Source organism: Harpia harpyja, chromosome 14 (assembly GCF_026419915.1).
Source record: "Harpia harpyja isolate bHarHar1 chromosome 14, bHarHar1 primary haplotype, whole genome shotgun sequence".
NCBI lineage: Eukaryota > Metazoa > Chordata > Aves > Accipitriformes > Accipitridae > Harpia > Harpia harpyja.
Genome location: NC_068953.1, coordinates 40,407,820 through 40,421,957, shown reverse-complemented (window position 1 = coordinate 40,421,957; position 14,138 = coordinate 40,407,820). Strand labels below are relative to the sequence as shown.

At 58.2% G+C, this 14,138-nt stretch overlaps 2 protein-coding genes across 3 annotated transcripts; both read right to left on the bottom strand.

Moving 5' to 3' along the window:
• Positions 1 to 3,982, bottom strand: LOC128150715 (protein maestro-like). 2 transcript variants are annotated; one of them, XM_052807152.1, is made up of 8 exons: positions 3,611 to 3,982; positions 3,312 to 3,422; positions 2,954 to 3,101; positions 1,998 to 2,180; positions 1,279 to 1,431; positions 938 to 1,060; positions 580 to 682; positions 1 to 215 (listed from the first exon to the last, which is right to left on the bottom strand). In XM_052807152.1, exons 1-8 carry the CDS (start codon positions 3,892 to 3,894, stop codon positions 160 to 162), a joined length of 1,161 nt encoding a protein of 386 aa, XP_052663112.1. In that variant the 5' UTR covers positions 3,895 to 3,982; the 3' UTR covers positions 1 to 159. The 2 variants fall into 2 exon arrangements, with proteins under 2 accessions (XP_052663112.1, XP_052663111.1); XM_052807151.1 differs by lacking the exon at positions 1 to 215 and having other exon boundaries at positions 225 to 682.
• Positions 3,983 to 4,374: 392 nt separating this feature from the next.
• LOC128150671 (maestro heat-like repeat-containing protein family member 2B) lies at positions 4,375 to 13,767 on the bottom strand. Its single transcript, XM_052807033.1, has 17 exons — positions 13,629 to 13,767; positions 13,236 to 13,375; positions 12,739 to 12,861; positions 12,043 to 12,208; positions 11,446 to 11,544; positions 10,746 to 10,897; positions 10,344 to 10,466; positions 9,567 to 9,634; positions 9,198 to 9,333; positions 8,995 to 9,090; positions 8,663 to 8,767; positions 8,318 to 8,441; positions 7,284 to 7,393; positions 6,702 to 6,854; positions 5,879 to 6,033; positions 4,811 to 4,973; positions 4,375 to 4,548 (listed from the first exon to the last, which is right to left on the bottom strand). The coding sequence occupies exons 1-17, from the start codon at positions 13,765 to 13,767 to the stop codon at positions 4,375 to 4,377; spliced, it is 2,226 nt and encodes a 741-aa protein (XP_052662993.1).
• Between the last annotated feature and the right edge of the window lie 371 nt (positions 13,768 to 14,138).

Here is a 14,138-nt window from a genome sequence, read left to right as displayed (position 1 = left end):
AAAGCTGCAGTGACACAGGAGGGGTGATGAGGAGCTGGCCTTGCTGCGTGCTCCCCCTTCTGCTCCAAGCCAGGCTTTTTGCTGCCAAGCCTCTGACCTCCTCCCTGACCTGCAGAGCCAGAGCTCAGCTCCGCTCAAACCTACCTGAAGATAGGAGCCTCATTCCGGCTGCTGCCAAGAGCCGCTAAGGCCTCTTGTTTTTTCCAGGATGTCTCCTAAGGCATGGGACAAAGAGGCAAATGTCAGAGCATTGCCCTCCAGCCCTGTCTTGTGGCCCTCCCCTACACCCGGGACATGCTCGGGGAGCTGGAGGGGAAGGCTAGAAAGATCCGAACTTTACAGTCGGGACGTAGCAGCAGGCAGAGCTGAGCATCGCTTCGTGCGGGGCCCAGCCACCCCACCAGTGCCGGCTCTGCACGCCGTCGCCTTCTCCTACGCTCGCCCTGAGCCCTGAGCAAAGCCTTCTGCGGCTGCCCTGCCAAGGCTGGCCCTGGTCTCCCTGGGCGGACGGGGAAAGCGCGGTCCCCTGTGGCTGTCTCTTTGGGAAGCGCAGCTTCGGGCTCCAGCCCTGACTCTCACCTAGGACTGCAACGGCGGCAGGGTGCAGCGCTTGGCCGTTCTCGAGGCGGCGGCTCCTGGCGATGCTGTGGAGCTTCTCCAACATAGCAGGGGCATCTCTGACCTTGGGGGAAGCAAGGAGGCACGATTTCTTCTCTGGCCAAAAAGGCCACTCTGCTGACCCACGGCCGGTCAAGCTGGGTTGGCCACGAGGGGAAGGAGGAAGAGCGAGCAGGTGTCCAGGAGGGCAGGCCATGTCTCAGCACCAGCTGCCCGGCTCCCATCCTGCCCACCCTTGGCGTGTCGCCTCACGCTCCCTTCTCGGTTCTGGGGAACAGCCCTGCGGCTGCGACGTCTCCCCGGGGCACAGCTCACTCACCAGGCAATGGCAAACCTCGTACTGCAGCTGGGCTGCGCTCAGCCCGATGGAGGTGACGATGCTCTCCTGCACCCGCTCCAGCACCAGAAACGGAGCGCAGACGTAGAGAGTGGTCCTGCACACCTGAAAAAGGAGAGTCGTGCCATGTTGTTCCTCCCCCGTTGGAGTGGCCGGGGTCCTTCCCGGGAAGCTCATCCAGCTGAGCTCCGCTGAGCTCTCCCTAGCAGAGGGGGCTGCCCCAGGCGCAGCCTCCAGGCAGGGAGGGCACTGGCTGCAGCAATTCACCAGGCAGCTTTCTGTGGCTTTCTACAGTTTTGCAAATAAGATCTGGGGGCTCTTACATTGGAAACTTCAGGGTCAGGATCCCGGAGGTGCAAGAGAAGGCTGACCCAGGTCTCCCACACTTCTCTGGTGAAGAATGATCTTTTCCCTGAGGCGGAGGAGGCCAGGACAGCATAGAGGCTGAAGGCTGAGAAGCGAAGGACATCTGGCTCCTGCAACTCACAGACCCCATCTGTCAGCTGGGTAATGAGGGCACCTCCTACCAACCCCACATCAACAATCGTGCGCTGCCCGTGGAGGATGGCAGCCCAAGAAATAGCTGTCGTCCACTCATTCCCACCCTCGAGAAACCGGTATGTAAAGCACCAAAACAAGAATCACTGATCAGTAAGTCAGTGTGCTTGAATACAGTTCTTTGGAAAAGTATGTGTTGGAACCCAGGTTTGGAAAGAAGGTTGCCTCATCCAGATTCCTTCCCTGCCACATAGGTCGTGAGTCCAAGTGTGACTCCCAATCTACGGGGAGTCTCAGGGCACCTGAGCATCCTTTCTGGCAGGGGAGCTGTCTAAAGCCTGAGAAACCGCAGGGGCATGTGAGAGACCCTGTTGTCCTGGGGGAAGCACAGGCACTTCACAGCGTAACCCACCCTACCCACGGAACAGTGGGGAAAAAGGCTCAAAGCAGACATTCAGCCAGCAGAGACCCTCCACGCAGCATGGGGAGGTCCCAGCCCACGCCACTACCTCTCAGACAAGCAGGAGAAAGTTATTTTACTCACCGCCTCCAAGAACATCTTGGTGGACCTGGCAATATCTTTGAAGGCAGACCCCAAGCCCTCTGCCTTCAGCTTCCTCACCACCTCAGCCAGCGCCAGCATGCTCTCAGCAGCCACCACAGGACACGTGGTGTTCTCCAGGCCCCTCTGCAGCACCTCCAGGATGGCCGCCTTGTGCTTGTGCACCTGCAAAGCCAAAGACACCCACAAGCTTCTCGCTAGTCCTGACCCGAATGGCTTCTCTTGACTATTGCTTATGTTTTGCACCAGGAGGTGCTGTCCCGTTATGATCCCCTTATAAAGGCACGCAGACTCGGTGAAATACCTCTTAACATGCTATTTATCAGAGCTAGCGCTATAAAGACAGACTAATATAGATAGTCCCTTCAGATGCTGGGAACCCTGACTTTTGCAGCACCGAATGCACCTCCAATCTCCATGCAGGGTGCTGTGCAGACACCGCCTATGGGAAGGGTAAAGCCATTTTGGCCATTTGAGCTGTTACAGGATTTTCCTACAAGGCCACGCAGGCGGCGTAATCACTGGTACATGGGGGAGCTGCCCGCAGGCTCCTCGGTTGCAGTGAGCTTGCTAAGCTCCTCCTGAGGCCAAGGCATGGGATGTGCACAGAGCAGCACAGGCTTGGGTCTCCTCAGGGTAACTGTTAGGTGGCTCTCTAAACTCCTTGACGGGCAACGGTCTTTGGTCAGGATCCCTTCAGCTGCCAAGGGCTGAAGTTGCTAGAAACCCGCTCAGAGGTGATCTCAGCCCAGGAAGCCTTGTTTGGCACCAGGTTTCCCCTTTGCTACCCTACTGACATCAGACAAAGGAGCGTGGTCTTAGGAAAGAGCCCCGTTTGCCTTTACTAGCCTGTCCGAGCTGTCGAAGCCCCTTGCCGCTCTTCACCAGGCTCTTGCCAGTGAGGGGCTGCAGTCAGAAAGGGGAAAAGTTGGTCTCACCTCCTTGGGTGCTCCCCTGACGGCGTTGCCCAGGCCTCTCACTGCCATCTGCCGCACGGCGCCGATTCCGTGCTGTGACTTCTCCACCAAGACACCTAGGACACTTTCCAGGAACTTCTTCTCCATGACTGGCGGATCCTTCATCAGCGGCAATAAAGCAGTATGCCCGTGAGCGCCAGGGTGCCACCTAAGTCAAGGCACACCACATGAACATGCTTCGTAGAAACGAGGATCCATTGGATCCATTGGATGATGACGCTCTCTTCTGGCACCTTCTTCCTTCAGAAAGAGGCATCCCAAGCAGCAGTTTTCTAAGAGAAGCCCTCTGAACCCTTCCTTCCCCTCCTGTTGCCTCACCTCAGCAAAGAAAGCTGTCGCTGTGAGCTGCAGGTTTCCCGAGGGGGAGTTCAGCCACTGGGAGAGGGCCCATATCACGCCCCTTGTGACGAGCTGGTTGTGAAGCAGGACACTGCACAAGAAGGCAACTCATGGTCATGCGGCAAGGACACAGGCCACGACCCCAAACTTCCCCTGCTCTGGTGCAGGCACTTTTCAGCCCCGCAAGACAGCTCCCTGCACACATGGGAATGGTCCTGGCAGCCATTTCCCTGGGCACAGCCACCCACGAGAAGGTGAGACACCAGAAGAGGATCTCACCTCGTCAGGAGACACACACCATCAGCGTGAGCCTGCGGGTTTTTGAGGGATGCCCACGCTCCCTGCCTCCATAGCAGCAGCAGCCATCTCTTCTCCATGCATCTGCTCAGCACCAGCTCTAAAGCCTCACAGTAAGGGCTGGTAAAAAGAAAGCCCAAAGACATCTCAGATCGCAGCGCTTCCAGGCAAGATTTGTCTGTAGCAGAGCTAAAAGGCTCTGCTGCCTTGAGAGGTGTTGGTTCACTCATCCCAAACTCCATGTCCATGAAGAGGGACATTTTCATCCTTTGCCATGCCTCAGGCCACTGACAGCAGGAGGAAACCCAGGGTCCCCGTGCTCCCTCGATGCCAGATGCCCAAGGGTTGCTGGTAGCATCGCCGGTTGCTCTCGTCCTGCCTTGTGTGCAACCCTGATGGCAGGGTGTCCTTCTTCTCCCTCCGCTGACTGGGGAGAGATCCTGCGTGGGAACGGTCCGGCCGAGCACCCTGCGGATGGGGGAGACCCTTCCTGGTCCAGGGGCTGTGGCCCAGCTCTGGCCATGGCCGTCTGTGGTTTGGCGTTGTGGAGACTTAACTCGTGTAATCTGTGGCCTGGCGGCATGTGACCGCAGGGCTTGGCTGCAGCAGTGGTGTTCCTGCCTTTCAGATTTATAGGCGGACGGACCCATTGTGTCACGTCCTCGTAGCGCCAGGCTCTGCCCCTGCTCCTGGTCCTCAAGGGTCGGGGGAAACTGGGGCTGTCTCTGGCCTGCAAGTCCTGCTTCCTAAAATGCTGGTAAGAAGAGCCCTCTCTGGCATCTTAGAGGGGCAAGCAGCATCCCCTCACCCAGCGCCTTGCTGATCTCACCCAGGAGGCCAGGAAGGAGACGGGGAAGCAGGCGCTGGACCCTTTCCTTGGCTGGCAGCATGAACACCACCTCGGAGATGGCACGGGGGAGCTACAGGGAAATTCAGCCAAGAAACACCCATTAAACAAGGGCTTTGCCCACCAGTGCAGTCCCGCTGCCTCCCTTGGGGAGCTTTTGCTGCCTGCAGGTCTCATGCCAGGGACAGCCTTGCGGTCCAGGAGCAGCAAAGTGTCCCGGCCCCTCACAGCACTAATGCTGAGATGCCCCAGCACATTACCCCTGTGCAGTCTCCCCAGGCATTTGCTAGAAAGCAGACACGAAGCTGCAGGAACGCCTCTGCCATCGAGCATACCGTGAGGGACTCCAGAGCAGCCTGGCTGTGGTCCAGTTCGTGAGCAGCAGAGTGGGGCCCAGGGCTGTTCTCTCCCGCTGCCTCTAATTTCTGTGTTAAGTACTTCAGGACCTGAACCCCAAGGCTGCTTCTCCCCAGGATGCTCCACAGCTCCATCGCATCCCTGCAGGGCAAGAGACATTCACCCTTGAGCTCATATCCTTGGTACCTGCGGTGCCCTCACCAGAGCCCAAACTCTCTGCTTGTCAGCAGCTGGGCTTATGATGACTGTTTTTTCCGGAGATGGGAGCACATGGCCTTGCAATGCTCAGACCTTTTGGGAGACGAGCGACCTTGTTCTTTGGATTCCTCCTGTGAGAGACTGAATTGTTATCTTGAGCTGCTTGTCTCAAAGATTGTCAGGTGTGAGAGAGACTTCTCAAGCTATTCATCTCAAGAATTGTGGACTGCTTATCTCGAGCCCTTTTGTCTCTGAGATGGCCTGTCTAAGCAGGACATTCCTCTGTCCATAAGGTCAATTACTAGGCCACTGAGGCATTCAGGAGAGGAAACAGGCTAAAGCAGACAAGGATGTAAGGATGTGGAGGCTACCATTCTCACGGAAACTGTAGTCTTTGAGATAAGATTTGGTCACATAAAGGTCGTGTGATAGACGAAACCTGCAGCGTGTGAACAGTGCATGAACAATACATACGTGCATACCTCATCGAAATAGGCCCTATAAAAAACCGTGGAGACAAGTCGTGGCGTGCACCCACCACCAAAGAATTGAAGACTGAGGACCAACGGGACGCCGCTGGATCCATGGTGGTGACTATCCTTGCAACTCTATCCCAGCTGCTTGCTTGATTTCTGCCTTTTCTTCCATTCTATCCCATCGCTACTATTTTCTACTTTTGATACTTTTGACAATAAAAACTCTTTTGGATATACGGCATTTGACCTCGTTTGTGTCTTAATCTCGCTCTTGGGATCATATCGAAACCTTCCCCAACATTGGATCGGGACACCTCCTAACACAGGCAAGCCATGTTTAATCACAGAGGGGCAAGATGGGGGTGCACAGACCTGTCCAGGGGCAGACGTTTCTGGAGGAGGCTGTCGACCACAGGCTCATGGTGAAAGCAGGCCAGGACATACACTGCCAGGAGCAGGAGGGGCCTGTGGGTGTTCTCTTGCATGGTCTGCAAGCGGCTGTAAAGGACGTGCAGGACTTCTGGCACCTGAAAGGAAGAAGACGAGAAAGAATGCCACAATGCATCCTTTCCCCGTACTTCTACAGAACACAAACACGGTCAATTAGTTCACGAGCAATGCCTGCTCCCTTGACACGCTGTCAGGGTCTAGTCCTAAACTTCCTAAACGTCACCCTGCCGCTCTGCCCAAGCCCTGGCTCACAGGTTGGGGCGAGTGTGCCCTCGGCACGCAAACATGCACGTGCCCTCGGTTGCTGCACTTGCCTGGGCCCAGCGGTGCCAGGGGCTGAGCACTTTGCGTACACCGAAGAGGTGCACAAGTTTCTCACCGAACAGCCTGGATAACCCTGACCACCGGGCTGTGGCAATGCAAGATCAAAACCAAAACCATGCTTCAAGCCCATAAAGAAGCCTCACGGTGAAAGGACAGGAACGGGAAGGTCGGTGCATCCCAAAGGTAACTTTCTCACGGCAAGGACCTGCTCCAGCAGGAGACTTGGGACTGCACGTGCCCATGCCCCCTGACTCCGCAGAGCAGAATGTGGCAGGAGGTGCCAACATGCAGCTCGGACCAGTGATACCCTTCGTCTCTGCACACAGGCTGCGTTTCTTTAGCTTGTGTCAACTGCACGAGGTGTAGTGCAACAGCCAACAGAGAAAAGTCAAAGCCAAACCAAAAAAAATGTCCCTCTTACCTCCTGATATATTAGCTGTCCACATTCTTCCAGAAAGGTAGTCATCCACACCTCCGCGGCCCATGCACGCTCGTCTCTGGTACACTTCAGGCTTTCCGTGATGGTGCTCATGAAGTCTGCGGCCTGTGCTGGGGGAAAATACTTGCAGACAGTCTGGAGCGAAATCAGAAACAGGAGAGACCCAGTCACTACTCTGCACGTCTGCAGAATGGGAAGGAGCCTCGAAGGGACTCTTAAGTTCAGCGGTTCGCCTGTCATGGAAGGGGCAATCACAGTACACTCCGGCCATTTATATTTTATGGAGCCAAGAGATTTAGAAGCGTCTCCTCTCACGTTTGCTTATCTGCAAAGCTTGTCTTCTGACAACAGCACTCTCTCATGCACACACACACACAAACACGACGTGGTATCCGCTCCTTTGACAGTGTGCCTAAAGGCCAGGCACGTCTCGAAGCCTCCTGCCACTTGCTAACAAGGGAGGTGCTGGCATGACAGCTCCCTCTGGAAATGGCGTGGGAGCCTGGAGGGAGCAGGGGGATGTGCAGGAGCCCAGTCGCCAAGCCCCATACCGGGGCCGGTTACCTTTGCTATTTCGTAAGAGGTCTCAAGCAGAGGCACGTCGTCGGTGGCATCCAGCCCTTTACGCAGGCACGCAATGTCACCCGCCTCGGGTGCCACATTCCTGGTCTTGGCTGGGAGAAGCACCAGGTAAAAAGGAGAGTCACATTTACATGAACCCAACCGTCAGCCCCAGCTATCGAAAAAGGAGGACCAGGGGTTGGGGCAGCAAAGGCCAGGAATTCGGCGCAGCGCGATGTGACTAGCCAGCCTCTGCAGGCAATAAATCCCAGGCTGGGCAGACCCGTCCTCCTCTCCCTGGCACTGCCTGCGGGGAGCTGGCAGGTGCCATCCTCATGCCAGCAGCTGCCTCCCCTATGCCATCCACAGGGCAGGGATGGCTCTGGGAGGGAGGAAATATCCTCAGCACAGAGGGATGCTGCTCACTGAAGCACAGGCAAGAACTCACTTCTAACCGATTTCTTTGCAGGGACAGTGATTTTGCAGGGCCACAGAATACCCCGTCTACAACCTTCCTCCCTTGCGGAGAGCATTTCTTGGCTGGCTGGAGAGGGGTTTAACCAGAACCCCCCCCACCTCCTGCTCTGGGCCAGCAGCTGGAGTCCCTGCTCCAAAACTCTGGGCAGCTCACTGATTTCCCCTCTGCTCCTGGGCAGATTTCCTTCCTGGTAGGCACGTGTTTGGGGAAATCATCTGGGGAGCTGCCTGTTGTCAGCAAGGGGAAAGGCACCCTCAAATATTTGGGCACTTTGTCTGAGCACCCCGTCTCACCGGGACGTGGAGGGCTCCTTTCACAGGGGGGGACAGTGCCTGGCACTGGAGACTAGGTCCTGCTCTCAGACAGCAGTGGGGGATGGCCCTGACTGCCCTGGACAGGGAGAGGACAGAGCGGGTAGGGGTAAGAAACCAGGCGAGCGCGTCGCCTCCCTCTTCCCTCCTGGGGATGGCGTCTGGCCCCATGGCATCCTGGTGGCACGAGGCAGAGAAGGGAGGACCGATCAGGCTGACCAAGCCTGGCAAGCCCCCTCTGTCCTCACCTTGCATTTGGAGAAGGTGACCCAGGCAGACCCCTGCCCAGCGTCGGGATGCGGCCAGGGATTCAGTAGTCAGAGGTCCCAGCAGCCTCACCAAGAAGCCAAACTGCTTGCAAGCGCATCCTCTCTGCAGGGGCAAGAGGCAGGAAAAGGGTCGCAGGTAGACCCACTGCCCACTCACCTCTCCCAGCCATGCTGCCCGCAGCAGGGATCAGGCAGAGGAGAGGGCAGAGGTGCCGCCCGGACACTCCACAAAACCTGAAACCCAGCGCCCAGCCAAGCAGGGCTCTCTTCTGGGGCTGCGACGGGCAGGGAAAGGCATGGGGCACACAGGAGCTCCCTACTCACCATGACCTCGAATCGCTCCTCGCAATCACCCAGCAGCTGGGCGCAGACCTGCAAGGCCCTCTCCCGCTCCCACGCTTTGGCCGAGGCGAGCCAGCGCTGCAGGACCTGGCGCAGGGGGTTATCCTGTCTCACGACGGGCATCTTTCTCTCCCTGACATCCCTCCATCTCCCTCCTCTGGACCCTTCCTTGATGGCCTGCCCTGCGGCTCTGCATGGCCCCCAGACCCACCGAGCACTGGCAGTGCTGCCTTCGCAGCCCCGCTCTCTAAGGCCCCCAAATCTCCGCCCCAGCTTCGGAGCCACTCTTTCCCCATCACCCCATGGCTGCTCACATGGACCATGTCCTCGAAGCAGGTAGAGGTCACCTCTGCCTTGAGAAGGGCTACTATAATCCGGCCCAGACCTTCCAAGCACAACATGTGCAGAGTCTGAAAGCAAGAAAAGGAGGACTGAGCTTTGGCATCACGGGGGGCTGCCAGGGCACGCTGAGGTGGGATCCTGACCAAGAGGTGGGCAGGGCCAGGATGGCGGGTACCTGTATGTTCCGAGTTTGCCTCGCTGTCTTCCCTCTCCCTTCCGTCTCCTCTTTGGAAGGAAAGGATAAGATGGTGTGGCAGCACTCAGCCAGCAGGTTGCAGCTTTCCTCCCTGCTCAAAGATGGCTTCAGCTTCCTGGCCAGAGAAAAAAAAGGAAGAGAAAAACAACACGGGGACTCACTAGCTCTCTCCAGAGCGGCTCAAATGACAACTGGGTTTGTCCTAACGGAGAGACATCAGAAATGAGAAACACCGTCCCACCCCGCAGACCCTGCTACTCCCAGAACTACGTTTAAGGCCACAGGGCTGCACCAGCTGGCCGGGTGGGGAAACAGAGGGAGTCCGAGGGTCTGGGCCGTAGACCTTACCTCAACTGCACCAGACCGAGAGACACTTGGGACACTGTGGAGTCCCAGGGCTCCTCCATTGTCCAGTCCTGCAAGGTCGAGACACGCACAAAGTGGGCGGTGGGGACAGGCTTTTTGCGGGGGACAGGCTCTGCTGCCAGACCTGCGTAGAAACACTTGCACGCTTCTACTGGCTGGGCTGGTCGTGTTTTGGAGGGCCAGAGCAGACCGGCAAGCAGAAGAAGCTCTTCCAGCCAGACCCGCCAGCCCATGCTGCCAGCGTTTTGATGATCGCTCTTTAGCATCGAATGACATAGAATGCCCTGTTCCTACCAGCACCCTCACTTTGTAAGGCGGCTTTGCCTGAGATGGGGTTGAACTTGCCAAGGACATGCCCCACCACATCCCATGCTGAACGGCTCCGGGCACTGGTGCTGAGCAGCTCCTTGAGGAAATCCAGAACTGCCCTCGTCACCTGCCATGGCTTCCCACCCGTGAGACCTCTCCCCGTGTCTGACAGGGCTGGACACGGCCCTGGGCACTAGGGAAGAGCTCCTCAGGCACACCAGAGCCCCAGGCAGATGGCAGAGCATCCCCTCCACAGGAGATAAGCCCCAGTGACACTTGGGTCCCTCCTGGGTTGCTCTTCTCTTGCCTGAAAGAAGCCTCAGGGCTCCTCTGCTCTCCCTGTACCTTCAGTAAAGGCTCCCTAGCTCCTCTGGCACCCAGCAGCTCCCCGACACCTTGTGGTACTTGCACAGACCCCATGGCCACGCAGGGTCCTGTGCACTGCCTGACCTTGGTCGCCCAGAAAGTGTCTTGGTACAGGACGAGCTGATCCCAGGCGTATTCTCGGTGCTGCTCCTCGTGCAGGAGGACGCCAATCATGGCAGCCACCGCCCTGAGGACAGCTTGCTTGTCCTGGAGAGGGAAGGGAGGGCTGAAGATCTGCCTAGACCTCAGCATCCCCTGGCCACAAGTCCTACCCGTCCCAGAAAGAGGTACCCCGCCGAAGAAGGGCTCGCTCCGGAGGACGAAAAGCAATTCCCCATGCTGGCACCCAACGCCCCACTGCTAAAAGGTCCCAGGATTCGGCTGCTTCTTGTCAGGGAGCCCCCAGCCCTGGGCATGGTACTGGCAGACTCCTGGCCTGGGGGGGGGCTTTCTCAGTCCCTGGGCTGGAAAGGCAGCTGCCCTCACCTCTTCCTCCTCACAGCCCAGCCAGTTTTGCACCACGTAGCAATAGAGGGGGTAAATGCGTTCGCAGAACTGCGCTTCCCCGATGCGAGGGAAGGGGCATTTGTCCCAGGAGTGGATGTAAGTCTTCACCCCTTTCAACCATTGCTCCAGAACTGCACCAAAAGAAGGGAAAAAGGGCCACGTGGGCGTCTGCGGCGGGAAGGGTACCTTGCACTCTCACCCGAGCCTGCTTTAAGCACAGCCCCCAGCTTGCCAGGCTTTGGCTTGAGACCACATCTGGATTCAGGCGCAAACCGTGCGCTTGAGGTGTCTGCGCTCTTTCTCTTCTCCTCCCCGCCACAGCTTCTCCTCCTCACATGCCTGTTCCCCTCCAGCATATACCCGCTGCATCCCTTGCCCTTCCCTGCCCAAATATTTGCCCTTCAGCACAGGCACATGAAGCCGGTCAAAAGGCTCAGGACCAGGCAGCGCAAAGGCACCCGTGACGTTCCTCTGTGCAGGTACCCAGCGTCTCCACGTCCTGCCCACCAGAAACCTCTGACGCTTCACCCGCCGTTCCTACACGCTCACGACGGTTTGGCATTGCCGAGGCCTGACCTCGCTACGGGCTCGGACCCGCCGTGCCTGCGCCGAGATCAGAGCGAGCCGGCCCGTACCCTTCCCCTGCCTTCAGGGCCACGGCTGAGGGTCCGACACTCACCACCGCAGACGGCACGCCGGACCCGTCCGCTCCCCACTTGGCTCAGCACAGCGTGGAGGGCGAGCAGCGTCATTCCGGCAAAGGGGATGCATCGCAGGGCTGCAGAGAGGGCAGGGCAGAGGGATAGAGCGTAGACGCAGTCAGCTGGAGCCACGGTGGGGGGACCCTGGGGTCCAGCCCTCAACAGCACTGCCCAGCAGAAGGGCCAGGACTGTTGGGATGTGGGGGACGTGCTGCAAGGCCAGGGGGACACGAGTGATATCTGCGGGACGGAGGAGGCCCCCGACGATGGGGAGGGCTCCTGACGGGCTGCTTCCCTGAGAGGGAGCAGGGAAGGGCTTTGGTGGGCATGGGGAGGATGGTGTGGGGCAGAGCCCCTGAAGGTTTGGTCTCTGACACGTTCCTGCCCTCCGAGCACTACGATTGAGGCTGTGAGGCAGAGCTCCCGCTCAGCCCCAGCCCTGGCAATGGAGCCTGGCAAGGAGGCACCGCAACCCCATAGCCCTCCAGTTCGGTACAGAGCATCTGGGAGGGGAAGGATCCCCTCTCCCAGTTATCACGGACCATAACTCAAAGCAGGAGGCCAGGGTTCCATACCGTAGCTGCTGGCAAGTTTGCCCAGGGTGACAAAGACAAATTCCTCAGAGCTTCCCCCCATGGCGTTCAGGTGTCCCTGGAGCTCGGACATCACAAAATGGAAGTGGGAGCCAGCCAGAGCCACCAGGATGTCACTAGCGGCTGTCCTCACGTCATCGGTCACACCCTAAAAAAGCACCACAGGTGAAACACTCCGCGGGAAAAAGGCTGAGGCGCTCGGACGGGGATAAACCGGCCAGCAGTGACCTCAGGGCTAGCGGAGAGACAGTCCCGTCTCCCCAGCAAGACCCCATGGGGACGTCTGCACCCCAGGCCAGGCATTTGCCACTTTTCGTGCCCTGGGGAAGGCGAGCAGGATGGGTAACAGAGACTTGAACCCAACTCTCCCCAGGCAGACCATGTCCGCCCCTCTTCAGAGCTCTCTACAGGCCCTCACCAAATGCCCCACAAGAACGAGTCCCCAGAGCCTCTCCCTAAGCAAAGACTTGCCAGCAGCTGGAATTGGGAGCCTGTGTGTCCCACCTCCATCCTCCAAACGTGGCTCATTAGTCACCTCGCACAGAGGGGCTCGCTGGCTCTATACGCACCCCAGCGCGGCACTGGATACGGTCTCTCCTCTCCAGGGAGGGCTCCCCAGGAGAAGCAGCTCTCGCAGGGGCACTGGGGAACCTCCGTCTTCAAAGAGAACAAGCTCACCTGGGCGGCTCTTATGTCACCAGACGCTTCAGCTATCAGGCGGTTCAAGACACCGCTCTGCAAACGGCCGTCACCTCCCTGCAAGGCGCTCTCCAGCTGGCGGTAAGTCTGCACTCGGTCACCCTGAGGACAGACCGCGAAAGGGAGACATTAAGACTTACTTTGTCCTCATTCCTGGGGAGCTGCCAGCCCTTGCTCTCCGGAGAGCCTGTGAACGGCACCATCACCTCGTGCCCCCAGCTCATGTCTGCGACAGAAAGGAGCTGAGGGAGCAGCTGCCCTGGAGACGGTGTCCGAGCACCAGCCACCAACCCGAGGTCATACTGATGCCAGGCCAGGTCCTCCCCAAACCCACCACTCCTATGGACACAGCCCAGCGCCAGAGGGAACGCTGGGATGCGGGACATGTGGCACTTGCCCTCTCCTGGGCAGGGAAGGCAGGGCTGGGGGGGGAGCCCTCAAGCCTCTGGCAGCACAGTGGGATGCCCCCGTCTCACCTTGTTGTCTTGTAGACGCTCCAGCAGAGAAGTCACAACGGCAGCAACGGTGGGGCCAGCCGCAGGGACAGAACCCATCACCCTGCTTCTGCCCCCGGGATGCGTAGGTCTTGACTGGAGACCTACACACAGGCAGCAACCTGGAAGGAAAGAATCAAACAGCTTTCGGAGGGGCCCAGCAACAGAGTGGATGGAGACAAGCTGGAGGTCACAGGCAATCCCCATTAGACATCCAGGGCAGACATTTGCAGCAAGAGTCACGAGAGGCCAGCGAGGCCACCGGTGGGCTCTCCGTCCTTGGAGATGCTCAAACCTCGAGGGGACTCGGTCCACCACAGACGACTGTGATGGGTCCTGCCTCCAGCGTGCTTTAGCCCCCTGCCAGCCCCTCACCTTCAAGCACTCTCAGCCTCCTCATCGCAGCAGGATTCCCTGGACGGACAGACTGGTCTCTCCAGGTCTTCCTCCTGCAAAAGCTGTGAGCAACTGGCCCAGGGAGGGACACTGGAACCAGAACATTGGAACCAACCATTGTGACACCATCACGCAACCCGGCTGACAGAACAATTCACCTTGGGTCCCGGCAGGGGGGAACAACACGGACCTGGGGCGAGGATGGGCCTTTAGAGAAAGCTGTTGCTAAAAATCATTTGCGGGCTACAGGCAAATTCAAGCCGTGGGGAATGGGGAAACACTGCGCTGCAGGGCCCCGCAGCAGGGCCCCTGGCCCCGTGTCACTGCAGCCCTTTGTGGGCTCGGGGAAAAGAGTAGCTGCCACTTCCCACTGAGTTTAGCTGGATTTGTGGTTACTCATTAATACTTTAAATCTCTGCTTTTTCTTTGAAAAAGAAAAACTGTTACTAATGGCTGGTAACTCAGAGTTCCTGTATTTAAAGTACTTCA